Source organism: Eschrichtius robustus, chromosome 11 (genome assembly GCF_028021215.1).
Source record: "Eschrichtius robustus isolate mEscRob2 chromosome 11, mEscRob2.pri, whole genome shotgun sequence".
Classification (NCBI taxonomy): domain Eukaryota; kingdom Metazoa; phylum Chordata; class Mammalia; order Artiodactyla; family Eschrichtiidae; genus Eschrichtius; species Eschrichtius robustus.
The window spans coordinates 11,630,612-11,647,979 of NC_090834.1; the positions used below are offsets into that span (position 1 = coordinate 11,630,612).

Consider the following 17,368-nt stretch of genomic DNA (forward strand, 5'->3'; position numbering starts at 1 on the left):
AGCTCTTTTTTCAAACCACCCACCTCTCTCTCTTGCTGCTGGCCCTGTTTCTAAAAGGAGCCAAGGAAAAGAAAGCTTTCTCCCTTGCATTAAACAAGATGATTATAGGAGCCCTCTCCCCCTCCTTTAGCAATCTGTCTCATGGGTTCAGCCCAAAAACAAGGAGAAGTGAGAGATAGTCTGTCCTGACCGAATGTTAACAAAATTAACTTCTGTCCTAACTCAGACAAAAGTAATGAAAGAATTGGTTCTGATAAAATCAGACTCAAGAAAGCAGAGGTTACTAACTGTTGACACTTTTGCTTTTCAGAGGAATATACTGCAAAGAGTACAGAACGTAATTTAAAGACCTGAGTGCTAGTCTTGTCTGTTATTTACAAAGGGGAGGATCTTGGGCAAGTTACTTTACCTTTCTGAGCCTCAGTTTTCTCATCTAGAAAATGAAGTCATTAACCCCAAATGTCCTTTCCAGGTCTATCTGCAAGAACCCCAAAACCAAAGGTATCACAGTAAAAGTCACTTGGCTATCAAGTAATATGTATTCTGAAATTACTACTCACGTATCATTATTATTTATTATTATTCTTACTCATTCTATGAGTAATTCTGTGTGTCACACACAAAGCAAAGAAAGACAAGTTGAAGAGCCTCTAGTTAATTTTTAAGTCATTATTAATTTATATTTATATAGAGTTGTGCTTTTTCAAATCAGTAAAATTATTTCATTTGTTCCTCTCTGAGATAGGAAGGGCAGATTATCATTCCCACTTAATAAACAAGAAAAATTTAAGTAATTTCCCAAGGCACAAATTGTGCTGTCAATAACCTAGTGCTACAGAGATAATCCACTTATAATCACAGAGTTAAATTTCTGGGAGAACAGTGTGATGTTAAAAAGCTTCATCAGAGACACTTACTTCAGCTCATTGGTTTCCATGCCTTGGGCGATGGCCATGATGATACCGCCATGGTCTCCCCATGTGTAGTAGTGAGGTCCAGGAAGAGCCTGAAGAGAGAGAGCCAGTGCCGATGTCACTGCCATGGAGATGGCCGGGCATAAATGGTACACACCACACACACACGTGAACACACACTCCGGCACACACATGCACACACACAGCAGGGATATCAACCACCTGAATACAATTTTTCCGTTTCCAGAGCACTTCACAGCCATTATCTCATCTGATCCACACATCCCTGGGGCTGGGCAGAGCAAGTTCTCACGTCCCAATAATTTTTTGCCAAATGAAGAAACTGGAGTTCCTATTAAAGTGGCAGACTGTAAACTGCAGAGGCAGGAGTCAAACCCACATCTCTGACCCTCACCAAGCAGCTATTAAAAATTAACCAACTAGAGTTCTGGTTTGACTGTATAAGTATAAGCCCACTACAGCCCATCCTTCTTGTTAATTACAACTAAAAAATTTGGACAAAATATTCAATACAAAAAGACAGCTACCCGAGGATGCTGAAAAGTAAGCAAAATAAGGCAGCTTAGGAAGGGGATTTAAAACCTGGAGAAACTACCCAAACAATTGGGGCTTCCTGGTACACCTGTGCCCTGAGGGAATGCCCCAGCCTAGAATACATTAGTCCCAGTCAGGCAGCTGAACCTTCAATGGAAACTTTCTGCCTAAGGAGTCAGGAAAAGAAGCCCCTGCAATGATGGAGAGAATGTAGATGGAATCCCAGAGGGGAGAGCATGAGGAAGTAAACCCTCTAATTCTGTGGATGGACTCACATATGTTTCAGCCTAACCCCTAAACTGTATGTTCGTGGAACAGACCCAAACTAGCACAGAAAAGACTTAGCAATCTGAACTGAGATCTCCAAAGAATGCAAGACAGAAGTTACAGTCCGAATCTGCACAGGTTCATTACATGCTAAAACAAAAACAGCAACATCCTCCAGAAGATTTCATTTCATGTCCGGGATGCAATCCAAAATTACTCAACATACAAACGGATCGGTAAAAATTTCCAATTCTCCAGGGAAAAGACAATCAATGGGCACCAATTCCAAGATGATCCAAACGCTGAAATTACCAAAGACTTTAAAACAGTTCTTATAACTGTGTTCCATGAGGTAAAGGAAAACACACCTGAAATGAGCAAAAGACAAGAATTCTTCCCAGAGAAGTGGAAACTATTTTTTTTAAAGGAATGAATTCTAGAACAGGAAAATAAAATATTTGAAATAGGAAATTCACTGATGGGCTCAATGACAGAATAGAGATGACAAAGGAATTAGTGAATTTAAAGATAAATACAGAACAGTAGAAATGATCTATTCTGGGACTTCCCCGGTGGTCCAGTAGTTAAGAATCCGCCTTCTCAACCTCAGTGTCCATCATCGGATGAATGGATAAAGAAGATGTGGCACATATATACAATGGAATATTACTCAGCCATAAAAAGAAACAAAATTGAGTTATTTGTAGTGAGGTGGATGGAGTTAGAGTCTGTCATACAGAGTGAAGTAAGTCAGAAAGAGAAAAACAAATACAGTATGCTAACACATATATATGGAATCTAAGGAAAAAAAAAAAAAGGTCATGAAGAACCTAGTGGCAAGACGGGAATAAAGGCGCAGACCTACTAGAGAATGGACTTGAGGATATGGGGAGGGGGAAGGGTAAGATGTGACAAAGTGAGAGAGTGGCATGGACATATATACACTACCAAACATAAAATAGATAGCCAGTGGGAAGCAACCGCATAGCACAGGGAGATCAGCTCTGTGCTATGTGATCACCTAGAGGGGCGGGATAGGGAGGGTGGGAGGGAGGGAGATGCAAGAGGGAAGAGATATGGGAACATATGTATATGTATCACTGATTCACTTTGTTATAAAGCAGAAACTAACACACCATTGTAAAGCAATTGTACTGTAATAAAGATGTTAAAAAAAAAAAAAAAAGAATCCGCCTTCTAATGCAGGGGACACGGGTTCAATCCCTGGTTGGGAAACTAAGATCCCACATGCCACAGGACAACTAAGCCCGCATGCCACAACTAGAGAGCCTGTGTGCTGCAACTACAGAGCCCACGCGCTCTGAAGCCTGCGTGCCACAACTAGAGAGAAGCTTGAGCGCCACAACAAAGAGCCCTCACATCTCAACAAAAGATCTCACGTGCCACAACTAAGACCCGACACAGCCAAAAATAAATAAATAAATATTTTTTTTTAAAAATGATCTATTCTAAAGAACATACAGAATAAAAGACTTAAAGGAAAAATGCCCCAAGAAACTGTTGGACAATAACAAAAGGTCTATGTGTAATTGGAGGCCAAGATGAACAAGAGAAAGGGACTGAAGCAGAAAAAACATTTGAAAAAATAATGGCTGAAAATTTCCCAAATTTGGTGAAAAAGATAAATTTATAGATTCAAGAGATCAGTGTCCCCAAAGGCAATCATCACAAAGAAAACCACACCTAGAGACATCAGAACAAAACTGCTGAAAACCAAAGATAAGGAAAAAATATCGAAGCGTCTTAAGGAAAATGACACAATACATACCAGAAAATGGTAACAAATGATTATAGATTTCCCATCGGAAGATAGCACATCTTTTAAGGTATAGACACACCTTGGAGATATTGTGGTTCAGACCACCACAATAAAGCAAATACCAAAATGAAGTGAATCATATGAATTTTTTGATTTCTCAGTGCTTATGAAAGTTATGTTTGCACTATCCTGTAGTCTATTAAGTGTGCAATAGCATTATGTCTAAATAAAACAATGTACATACCTTAATTAAAAGTGCTTTACTGCTATTAAAAAAAAAGCTAAGCATCATCTGAGCCTCCAGCAAGTCACAGTAGTAACATCAAAGATCACTGAACATATATCACCACAACAAATATAATAATAATAATGAAAAAGTTTGAAATATTGCAAGAATCACTAAAGTGTGACACAGACCCAAAGCAAGCAAATGCTGTTGGAAAAATGGCACCCATGGACATGCTCGATGCAGGGTTGCCACAAACCTTCAATTTGTAAAAAATACAATATCTACAAAGCACAATAAAATGAGGTGTGCCTCTATGGAAAGAAAATTACTATCAATCCAGCATACAATATCAAACAAACACATGCCCCAGGAATGAAGGTGAATTACCGGGATTCTCAAATGAAGGAAAATCAAGAAAAGGAAAACCAAGAGAACACATAGCTAGTAGATCTGCTCCACAACAAATGCTAAAGGCATATCATCAGGCTGCTGTGAAATTTACCGAGGGCAACAGGGATCTTCAGGAAGGAAGGAAGAGCAAGGGAAATGGTAAATATCTGGGTGAATATAAAAGACTGCTATTCCTCTTAAGCTCTTTAAAATCCATATGATGATTAAAGCAAAAACAAAGACATTGCTGAGTTTTTCAATATGTGTCAATGTGATAAACAATGAAAACAAAAAAGTTGGGAGAAGAGAAAAGGGATTTATTTGGTTGCAAGGTTTCTAAATTTTATGTTAAGTGTAATATTATGTTAAATGCAGTATCAATTCAAAAAAGACTATGAAAGATTAAATATATATGCTGTAATCCTTACAGGAACCACTAAAAAAATAATAATAATACAAAGAAATATAATCAAAAAGATAATATTTAAATAAAAATAGAATACTAAAAATACCTAAATAATACAAAAGGAGGCCATAAAGGAGGAACAGAATAATTTTAAAAAACCGAATTTAAATAAACAAATACATAAAATATTAAACCTAAATCCAACCATATCAATAATTATATTAAATGTTAATGGTCTAAGCATTTAGTTAAAAAGCAGAGCTTATCAGAATAAATTAAAAAGACCCTCACTATATGCTGCCTATAAGAAACACTTCAATGTAAAGACACAGATGGGTAGAAAGTAAACGGATAGTAAAAGATATATTATCCAAACAGTAAACATAAGACGGTTAAAGTGACTTTCAATATCAGATAAAAAAGACTTCAAGACAAAGGGTATTACCATAGATAAAGAGGAATATTCCATAACGATAAAAGGGACAATAAATCAGAAAAAATAATTATAAATATGTACATAATACAGAGCGTAAAAATACATGAAGCAATATTGATAGGATTTAAAGGAAAAAAAGACAATTCCACAATCATAGCTGGAGATTTTACCACCAACAATTTACAGAACTGCAATATATAGCAATTTATGGAACTAGCCCCCCCCCCAAAACTGCAATATATAGCAATTTATAGAACTAGCCCCAAATTATGTAGAAGGTCTGAACAAGTATCAACCACCTTCATATAAATAACATCTGTTGAACACTGCATCCAACAACTGCAGAATATACATTCCTTGCTAATGCACATGACATATTCACCAAGACAAACCACATGCTGGATCACAAAACAAGTTCCATTAAGTTTAAAGGACTTGAAATCATATAAAATGTATTATCTGACTACAAGGAAATTAAGATATCTATGAAAATATCAAATATCTGAAAACTAAACAACCCTTTTCTAAATAGCTTATCAGACAAAGACAAAAAGCAAAAGGGACATTATGAAGTGATAAAAATGTTCTGGAATTAGATAGTGGTGATGGCTGCACATCACATCACTTGTGAATATACCTAAAACCACTGAACCATACACTTTAAAATGGTACATTTTATTGCATGTGAATTACATCTCAATTTTCAAGGGAGACATTAAAAAATATTCTGAACTGAATGACAACAAAAATACAACACATCTAAATTTGTGGCATACAGCTAAAGTAGTATTTACAGGGAAAATTAGAGCTGCAAATGCCTACATAAGAAAAGATCTAAAAATCAATAACCTAAAGTTATACCTTAACAAGCTACAAATAGAAAAGCAAAGTAAATCCAAAGTATACAAGGATAAGGGAAAGGTAATACTATAGAGGAGAAATCAACAAAATAGAAAACAGACAACAGAGAAAATTAAAGCCAAAAGCAGGTTCTTTGAAAAGATCAATAATATTGACAAACCACTAACTAAACTAATCAAGAAAAATAGAGGAAAAAAATACAAATCACCAATAACAGGAATGGAAACAGGTTATTACCACAAATCCTACAGACATTTTAAAACATTAGAAAATACCTTGAGTAATTTTAAGCCAACAAATTCAATAACTTTAGATGAAAGGACAAATGTCTAAAAATATACAACTCACCAAAACGGACATAAGTAGCAGAAAATCTGAATAGTTCTCTATCTGCCCGAGAAACAATTTCTAAACAAAAACATTCCCAAGAAGAAAACTCCAGGTCCAGATAGCTTCACTGGTAGATGATTCAAGAAAAAAAAAAACACCACTCTTACACAAACTTTATCAGAACATAAAAGAGGAAGAATTGCTGCTCAGTTTGTTTTACCCTAACACCAAAACCTGACAAAGACTAACAAACAAACAAAAAATTACTGAGCAATATCTCTCATAAGTAACACAAAAATCTTTTAAAAACTACTAGCAAATCAAAACTAACCTTACAGGGGCTTCCCTGGTAGCACAGTGGTTAAGAATCCGCCTACCAATGCAGGGGACATGGGTTCAAGCCCTGGTCCGGGAAGATCCCACATGCCACAGAGCAACTGAGCCCATGCGCCACAACTACTGAGCCTGCGCTCTAGAGCCCGTGAGCCACAACTACTGAGCTTGTGAGCCACAACTACTGAAGCTCACACACCTAGAGCCCGTGTTCTGCAGCAAGAAAAGCCACCACAATGAGAAGCCCGTGTACCACAACAAAGGGTAGCCCCCGCTCGCCGCAACTAGAGAAAACCTGCGTGTGGCAACAAAGACCCAATGCAGCCAAAAATAAATTAATTAAATTAATTAATTTTAAAAAATACTAAACTTACGTTAAAAGGATAATATATTGTAACTAAGTAGGGTTCAAGAATTATTCCAGTAATTCCAGGATAGTTTAATATTCAAGAACCAATTAATGTACTACACCATATTACATATTACATTTGTGATACTGTGATATAAGAAGAAATATAAACTTTGGTCTTTGTCTGGGCTCCTGGTGAGAGGGCCTAAAATCTTTGTAATTTCCTAAATGATGAAGAGCAATAGGAGCAACTTTTGTTCTAATATTTGGTCTTGGACCCCAGTTCCTGACACAGAGCTCCTCAAACCCTTGTAATTTTCTGACTGATGGGGGTGACAGGAGTGTGCCTTACACAGAGCTCCTACAGCCCTTGTAATTTCCTGGGTGATAGGAGAGTCTCTTGTCCTAATGAGGAGACTCATGGTGGGCTCCTGGACAGTATGGGGGCTGGTCAACAGAAAGACTAAGCATGATTAGAAGCTTGAAATTTTGAGCCCCACCTCCATCCTCTCAGGAGGACAGAGGGGTTGGAGAGTGAGTTAATAATTAATCACATCTATGTGATGAAGCCTCCATTAAAATAGATAAATAACAAGGACCTACTGTATAGCACAGGGAACTATATTCAGTAACCTGCAATAAATCATAATGGAAAAGAATATGAAAAAGAATATATATATATATATATATATATATATACATATAATGGAATCACTTTGCTGTACACCAGAAAATAACACATTGTAAATCAACTATACTACAATTTAAAAAATAAATACATAAAGTCAAATGATTAGTAAAAAAAAAAAAAATCCCTAAACTGCAGGATTCAGAGCGCTTCCAAGTTGGTGAACACATCCACATGCTGGAAGAACAGCACACCCGAACTCTACGGGGACAGCAGCTCCATGGTTGGGACCCTTCTGGACCCTGTCCTATGTACCTCTTCATCTGGCTGTTCATTTGTATCCTTTGAAATATCCTTTATAATAAATGGGTAAATGTAAATAAATATTTCCCTGAGTTCTGTCAGCCATTCTAGCAAATTACTGAACCCGAAGAGTGGGTCGTGGGAACCCCCAGTTTATAGCTGGTCAGTCAGAAGTACAGGTGACAACCTGAGACTTGCAACTGGCGTCTGCAGTGGGGTCAGGTGGGGCAGTCTTGTGAGACTGAGCCCTTAGACTCTGGGTCTGTGCCAACTCCAGCTAGCATGTGTCCTGACTGAATTGTAGGACATCCAGTGGGTGTCTGGAGGGTTGGAGTACTGCTTGCTGTGATGGGAAAACTCCCATACATCAGAAGTATTCTGAGAGTAAGGGAAAAGATTTTTTCCTTTAACATAATACACCATGTTACATATTACCATATTATTACATATTAGGGAAGGGGAGAGAAGGAAGAGAGAAAAGGAGAAATAAAACAAGTAAAGATCAGAAAGGAAGAAATAAAACTGTCCCTATTTGCAGATGATACAACTGCTTATACTGAATCTACAAAACAACTACTAACACTAATGAATTATTTTAGCAATGTTGCAGAATATAAGGTTAATATATAAAAATCAATTGTCTTCTTATATACTATAGCAAAAACTGAAAAATGAACTTTAAAGAAAGTCCCATTTACAGTAATACCAAAAAATAAAAAATCTCTAGGAATAAAGCTAACAAAAGGAAAGTATACAAGACCTCCACATTGAAAACTATAAAATATTGCTAAGAGAAATTTTTTTAAAAATGGCATAACACACCACATTCATGGATCAGAAGACCCAGTAGTGTTATGATGTCAATTTTCCCCAAATTGATCTATAAATTCAATGTGATCACAGTAAAAATCCCAACAGGATTTATAGAAATTGACAAGCTGATTCTAAAGTGTTATGTGGCAACAAAAAGAAAAACATACCTAGGAATTAACCTACCTAAGGAGGTAAAAGACCTGTACGAAAAAAACTATAAGATACTGATGAAAGAAATCAAAGATGACACAAAAAGATGGAGAGATATACCATGTTCTTGGATTGGAAAAATCAATACTGTGAAAATGACTATACTACCCAAAGTAATCTACAGATTCAATGCAATCCCTATCAAATTACCAATGACTTTCTTCACAGAACTAGAACAGAAAATTTCACAATTTGTATGGAAACACAAAAGACCTTGAACAGCCAAAGCAATCTTGAGAAAGAAAAACGGAGCTTCAGGAATCAGGCTCCCTGGCTTCAGACTATACTACAAAGCTACAGTAATCAAGACAATATGGTACTGGCACAAAAACAAACATTTAGACCAATGGAACAGGATAGAAAGCTCAGCGATAAACCCACGCAGCACCTATCGTCACCTAATCTATGACAAAGGAGACAAGAATATACAATGGAGAAAAGACAGCCTCTTCAATAAGTGGTGCTGGGAAAACTGGACAGCTACATGTGAAAGAATGAAATTAGAACACTCCCTAACACCATACACAAAAATAAACTCAAAATGGATTAAAGACCTGAATGTAAGGCCAGACACTATAAAACTTAGAGGAAAACACAGGCAGAACACTCTTTGACATAAATTGCAGCAAGATCTTTTTTGACCCACCTCCTAGAGTAATGAGAATAAAAACAAAAATAAACAAGTGGGACCTAATTAACTTTAAAAGCTTTTGCACAGCAAAGGAAACCATAAACAAGATGAAAAGACAACCCTCAGAATGGGAGGAAATATTTGCAAATGAAGTAACTGACAAAGGATTAATCTCTAAAATATACAAACAGCTCATGCAGCTCAATATCAAAAAAACAAACAACCCAATCAAAAAATGGGTGGAAGACCTAAATAGACATTTCTCCAAAGAAGACATACAGATGGCCAAGAGGTACTTGAAAAGATGCTCAACATCACTAATTATTAGAGAAATGCAAATCAAAACTACAGTGAGGTATCACCTCACACTGGTCAGAATGGCCATCATAAAAAAAATCTACAGACCGTAAATGCTGGAGAGGGTGTGGAGAAAAGGGAACCCTCATGCATTGTTGGTGGGAATGTAAATTGGTACAGCCACTATGGAGAACAGTGGGGAGGTTCCTTAAAAAACTAAAATTAGAACTACCGTATGACACAGTAATCCCACTACTGGACATATACCCAGAGAAAACCATAATTCAAAAAGACACATGCACCCCAATGTTCACTGCAGCACTATTCACAATAGCCGGGACATGCAAGCAACCTAAATGTCCATCATCAGAGGAATGGATAAAGAGGATGTGGTACACATATATGATAGAATATTACTCAGCCATAAAAAGGAACGAAACTGGGTCATTTGTAGAGACGTGGATGGACCCAGAGACTGTCATACAGAGAGAAGTTAAGTCAGAAAAAGAAAAACAAATATCATATATTAATGCATATATGTGGAATGTGAAAAAATCGGTACAGATGATCTTACTTACAAAGCAGAAGTAAAGACACAGACATAGAGAACAAACATATGGATACCAAGGGGGAAGGGGGGGGTGGGTGAATTAGGAGATTGGGATTGACATATATACACTATTGATACTATGTATAAAATAGACAACTAATAAGAACCTACTGTATAGCACAGGGAACTCTACTCAATGCTCTGTGGTGACCAAAATGGGAAGGAAATCCAAAAAAGAGGGGATATATGTATACGTATAGCTGATTCAGTTTGCTGTACAGTGGAAACTAACACAATATTGCAAAGCAACTATACTCCAATAAAAATTTTTTTAAAAAGACACTTGCACCCCAATGTTCATTGTAGCACTATTTACAACAGCCAGGACATGGAAGCAACCTAAATGTCCATCGACAGAGGAATGGATAAAGAAGATGTGGTACACATATATGATAGAATATTACTCAGCCATAAAAAGGAACGAAACTGGGTCATTTGTAGAGACGTGGATGGACCTAGAGACTGTCATAGAGTGAAGTAGGTCAGAAAGAGGAAAACAAATATCATATATTAATGCATATATGTGGAATCTAGAAAAATGGTATAAATGATCTTACTTGCAAAGCAGAAATAGAGACACAGACGTAGAGAACAAACGTATGGATGCCAAGGGGGAAGGAGGGTGGGATGAACTGGGGGATTGGGATTGACATATATACACTGTTGATACTATATATAAAATAGATAACTAATGAGAACCTACTGTAGAGCTCAGGGAACTCTACTCAATGCTCTGTGGTGACCTAAATGGGAAGGAAATCCAAAACAGAGGGGATATATGTATACATATAGCTGATTCACTTTGCTATACAGTAGAAACTAACACAACATTGTAAAGCAACTATACTCCAATAAAAATTAATTTTAAAAAAATTAAAAAAATAAAATGTTATGTGGATAGACAAAGGACCTAGAATAAGTCAACATAATTTTTAAAAAGAAGAAAATTGCAAGACTTACCACACTTGATCTCAACCCTTACTCTAAGTCTTCAGTAATCAAGACAATTTGGTTTTGGTGAAGAGACAGGCATATAGATCAATGGAGCAGAACAGAAAGTCTTGAAAGAGACCCACACATACGGCCAATTGATTTTCAAACAGGTACCAAGGCAATTTGATGCGGAAAAGAGAAGTCTTTTCAACAAGTGGTGCTTGACCAATAGCATGTTTATAAGGAAAAAATGAGTATCAACCCTTCCCTCACACCAGATATACAAATTAACTCAAATTAATCATAAACCTAAACCTAAAGCCTAAAACTATAAAACCTGTAAAAGAATACATAGGGGACAATCTCTGCTAACTTGGGAAGGACAAACATTTCTCAGAACAACAAAGCACATAAAACATAGAAGAAAAGAACTGATAAATTAGACTTCACCAAAATTAAAAACATTTGCTCTTCAAAAGACACCATTAAGAAAACAAAAAAGCAAGACACAGACTAGGAGAAAAAACTTATAACACACCTAAAAGACTTAAATTCAGAATATATTAAAAAAAAAAACCTCTTACAGCTCAATAAGAAGACAAACACAACTCTAAAATATATAAAAGATCTGAACAGACACTTCACAAAAGAGTTTTAAATGACCAATGAACACATGAAAAGAAGCTCAACATCAAAAAGAAAAAAAAAAAACCAGAAGCTCAACATCATTAGTCATCAAAGAAATGCCAATTAAAACCACAATGAAATATCATATGCAGTTAATAAAATGTCTAAAATTTAAAAGACTGACCATATCAAGTGTTGGCATGCACCTGAAGCAATCAGAGCTCACACACTGCTGGTGGAAACATGAAACAGTACATCCACTTTGGAAAACAATTTGATACTTTAAAATAATCTAGTAATTCCTTTAAAAGCTAGACATATCTACCAGGTTGCCCACTCATTCCTTCCTACAGTATCTACCCAAGAGAAATAAAAATATATGTCCACCTAAAAACCATGCAATTAAATGTTTATAACAACTATATTTGTAATCAGCAGAGACTAGAATGTCCATCAATCAATGAATGGATAAAGAAATTGTGGAATATCCCCACAATGGGATACGGATCAACAATGAAAAAGGAAAGAATCACTGATAAATGAAACAACATGAATGAACCTCAAAGCCAAAAGACTGCATCTGTATGAGTCCATTTATACAGAATTCTAGAAAATGCTAATAATCTGGAGGGATGAGGGTAGAGACCGGAATGAATTACAAAGGGACACAAAGAAACTTTGATGGGTGATGCAGCTGTCTTAACTGTGGTGTGGGTGAAGGTGTAGTGATGGTGATCAATCATGATCAAATTATATACTTTAACTATGTGCAGTTTACTGTACCTCAACAAAGTTTTTTTTTTTAAGTGCAAAAAAGGAACTCTGTGGATCTGAGAATTTGCACAACTTATTAGTAGGAGAAGGAGAACAAGAATTCTAGTCATCAGTTTTCTAGGCAGCATCTGTCAGCTGCATCCCATTTCCTCTTCCCTGGCCACCATCTATCCCCCTCACACACCCGAGACTGTCCCTCTAAAGAGAAGGCTGCCCATGGGGACTCAGATGCCCGCTCACACAGACAGTCTCAACCTCTTCATCCCCTAGTTAGTCCCTGCTAGCTCCAAAACTAAGGTCCCTGGTGCGATGGCTGCCTCTTGGCGGCGTGGGACGTGCCTGGCGGGAGGCGCTGACAGCTGCCCCAGCATTAGCCAGACACCACTTCACTGGAGGAGCAGCAAGACACTGCTTTCTCCCCAGAAGGAAATCACTTGCAGACGTTCAAACCCCAGATTACACCAACATCAGAAGGTACAAACAAACCACCGGCCTATCCGCAGAGGAGAGGACACCCAATTTCAAAAGGAATGTCCAGCTCCAGGGAAGAGGGAAGCCGCTGCTTAATCTTTCCCATGGAAGCTGGACAAGGATGCCCCGAAAATTCCAGAGTGTCCACACTTTTTGACTACTCTGGCCTTAACGAGCTCCCTCACCCGAATACGTAATTATGTTCCCTACCATACTGGACAGCTGTGTAGTCCTTACTTACACACACACACACACACACACACACACACACACACATATGCATGCACATACATGCACACACACACAACGTATGGAGGGACAGAGAGCCCTACCTCGAACGAGATAAGGTATGTGACAGGCCAAGACCCAAACAAACGTTGGGTATTACTACTGCTTCACATACTATGTATTTCACTCTGAAAGTGTAGGTATTGCATTCCCAGGAAGGGCACCATGAGGACGGGAGCCGTCTGCTGGTTCTCCCGAGAATCCCACAGCCCTCCTGACATCACGTCTGGCCCGCGAGAGATCCGGTGAGTTCTACCCCAGCAGTTCCCTGCACACACAGCACAGCGTCCCTGACAGCAGCCCCTACAGAATGAGACCAGATGCCTGTCTCCCTCATGGCAGACTGGTGAAAAACACTGTTTGTTTGTTTGTTTTAACAAATTTGGGAATTCTCTAATGTCCAAGGCTGAGTTAGCATCTGGGGACTAGAGAACTAGCCCCACCTTCAGAATTGGTACAATCAATTCCTAAGGATCCAAATCAGTCACACAACCTTCAGGCAAAAACAGGCTCCTTCCACAGCACAGAGTCTGCCATAGCACGGGGTGAGATGGAGGACCCCTGCCCAGTACAGCCAGTCAGGGAAGTGGGCGGGGCAGGGGCTTGGCTTTAACCCCGCTAATATGCAAAAATAAGTAAGTAACCAGGGTCAGACCTGACACCGCTACAAATACATTACAATGTGCTGATGGATTCAGCAAACAGTTACCGAGCACCACGTGTCCGTGCCAGACGCTGCTAGGTCCCAGGAGTAAAGAAGGGACAAAACAGACACTGCCTTATCCTTACGGAACTTATAATCTTGGGATATTTACACAAATTCACAGTTGTTTTTTAAAAAGTCTGTTTCGGATTCAAAGTAACATTTTTGGCAAAATCACAAGCCCACATCACGGGGTGTGAATACACATCAGTGCAGCCGACCCTGTCAGTGTGGCTCCAGGTACCTCTCTTTATTTTATAACCATACTTGGCGTCGCTGGCGTCCACCACCAGCCATGTGTGTCCTTGAAATGTCGAGGCACAGTCCACATTCTCCCACAAACAAGGGCAGGGGTTGTGGAGGGAGGGGGCTGACCTCTCGCCACCGGGCTCCAGCACTGCTGGAGATGTACACGTTTGTCTTGCTTGCCAAGTTCTTTCCCACCGAACCTAAAATGCAAGAAGAGTAAGTATTTTTAATGTCAAGAATACGTCAGATAATCACCTTGCTCAACCAGAAATTCTGAGTCATCTAGCAGCTAAGATGTCTCAGAACCACGAACAGCCAGTATTGCCCTAGGTGGCAGCAGTCACTGTGTATTTGGCTGCACGTAAGCCAATAGCTTAACCCGTCAGTGAGAACAGGCAAAGCCAACTTACCCGTGGCGATGACGAGACCAGGCGCCGACTCCTTGGACAGGATGGGCATCCTTCGGAGCTGGAGGCTGAGTAGCTGGCTGAGCCGCTGGGCCAGGTGGAGGGAGCAGCCCTGGGAGAGCTACAGAACGCAAGTTCAGGAGCTGTCAGCACGCGACACGACACGGAGGCCTCCTGGGCCCACGCTGCCGTCGGCACAGAGGAAGGAGATCTGGCCCAAAGGAGACCCGAGCCACAGCCTGGCTGTCCCCACACTCCCCCAGGTGGACGTGATCATCTGAACCACGTAAATGCCTCTCATGGAAGAAAAGAGAAAAATCCTAAGAAAAAACTCCTTCTGAGGCTCTCAGAGAACAGCAATTAGAAATCAGTGCCATATATAAAATAGGTAACCTACAAGGACCTTCTGTATAGCACAGGGAACTTCTGTATAGCACAGGGACCTTCTGTATAGCACTCAATATCTTGTAATAACCTATAATGGAAAAGAATCTAAAAAAGTGCGTGTGTGTGTGTGTGTGTGTGTATATATACATATATATATATATATATATATATATATATATATATATATATATATATATATAAATATAACTGAATCACTTAGCTGTACACCAGAAACTAACACAACATTGTGAATCAGCTATATTTCAATCAAAATTAAAAAAGAAATCAGTGCCAACTCAAGTGGATAGGAAAGCTATCACTCTCTCATGTTACCTAGAATTTCTCTCATGTCATTCAAATGAATGAAAGAGAATGAAATGATTTCATGGTACTTATTTTCTAAGTCAGTGAAGATGTATTTCAAATGTGATTTAAGCAACTCTGTCAGAAAAAAAACTAAGAATCAGAAGTCAGAAAGTCTCACCAATAAGCTCCCAGATGTACAACACATGTGAGATATAAACACCAAAAGAGTCACATTAAACTTTTTTAAGCAGTCTGCATTTGTACAACAAGTCTTCAGGTGTCCTCTGCAAGACTTCAGGTTATTCAAACTGGCCTCCATCACTTATGGTCAGATTTTAATAGTTCTGCAAACAAGGCCTTTTGCTATAGGGTCATACCTGATTCTCCTGGCCAGAAAGTGACTGTCGAATGTTACTTAGCCTTGTCTGGTGTTCTAGATAGGGCATCTCTATGTGTGCTTATGTTACAGGTAAAAACTGACATGGTTTGCTAGAAATACTTATTTTTTTAACAAAAGGGTCTCTCTAACAAATATCTGTCTTGCTAGCATCAAAGTTCAGCAAATGAAAACTAGAGCAAATTAGGTTGGGTCTCAAAGAAATATCTGCCAACTCACCTTTTCTGTCACCACCTAAAATCAGAAGCAGAAACTAAAAGCTGATTACTAATTGTTGTACAGTTCATAAATAAACTGATCAGTCAGGGAAAGAAGCAGCTGGATTTTAACAATACTATTCATTTTATTTAACCAAGGTTTGGACCCCTACCGCATGCTCCAAAACCTATATCCTGCAGTGAAACAACACCTAGGTGTTTATCTGCACCTGCTTATAACCTGCCTCTCTCCAAAGCTAGACTCGATGTGGTTAAGTCCAGACCTGTTGCCAAATAGGGAAGAAAAATCAAGAAGTACAAAAAAAAAAAAAAAAAAAAGGAAAAGAAAAAAAAAATCAAGAAGTACATTCTAGAGCAAGAGTCTCCAAAATAATTTTCCGAAGGACCACGGATACAGCCTACAAGAGAGTCAATATATTTAACCATGGACAAATGAAATTCAAAAATCCAAAAGACCAGGTAATTGTCTAACTAAAATGTTTTGGTTTCTCCAAAAATGAGTACTACTGTTTTTTTCTGAGTTCCTTCCGCCTGCCTACTTTACACACCCTAGATCCCCTAGAGAAATGAAAATGGAGGTGTGGGGTGTCACGTGAAGCCGAGGACCTCGATCACAGACTTCTCCCCAGGGAAAAGGAAGGAGCCACTTAAGCGAATGGCAACACCGAATGGGACCAAATAGCACATTTTAGTATCATGAGCTTTTCAGATGAAGCCACAGGTAGGGAAAACTGTAGAATCCTAAATTATATTCAGGGAGGAATTTTAAAAGACGTTCCCCAGCAAATCACTTTGCTGTACAGCACAGGTCCCCAGACTTTCTTGGTCCCCAGCACAACTGGTATCTCAGTAATTTTTTTTATAACAGCCTCAGGTCAGAAGAAATACCAATGTTTGTTTTTTTACATAGTTAAGTCCAAACAAATTAATAAGTATATGTCCTAATAACTTAGCAGTAGTTTGAAATAATATTGTGTGTGTGTGTGTGTGTGTGTGTGTATAAATTGAAAGAAAACATAAAATTTTATTTCATTCTTAAATAACCACAATTACTTAATAATAGTATGTAGACACCTTTTGGGCACTGCACATCTTCTCAAACTTTGGAATCTAATCAGATATCACTACCATCATTTCCTGTGCCAACCTGATTTTCTTACTTGCTTTTTATCACAATCAACTGCCAAAAATCCAGCTTCACAAAGATATGTCAGCAAAAGACATACAGCATGAGCTAATGTTGAAACTGTGAACTAACTCAAGATA

The 17,368-nt window shown here is 38.4% G+C and overlaps 1 protein-coding gene across 1 annotated transcript in view; it reads right to left on the reverse strand.

The window, feature by feature from the left end:
• Nucleotides 1-17,368, reverse strand: part of SORL1 (sortilin related receptor 1) — a 143,478-nt gene that overhangs the window by 86,264 nt on the left and 39,846 nt on the right. Inside the window, exons 10-12 of the mRNA XM_068556037.1 lie at nucleotides 14,798-14,915; nucleotides 14,514-14,587; nucleotides 918-1,006 (exon numbers count right to left, since the gene is read on the reverse strand). Of these exons, the coding sequence (XP_068412138.1) occupies nucleotides 918-1,006; nucleotides 14,514-14,587; nucleotides 14,798-14,915 (281 nt within the window). The remainder of the gene's footprint in view (nucleotides 1-917; nucleotides 1,007-14,513; nucleotides 14,588-14,797; nucleotides 14,916-17,368) is intronic.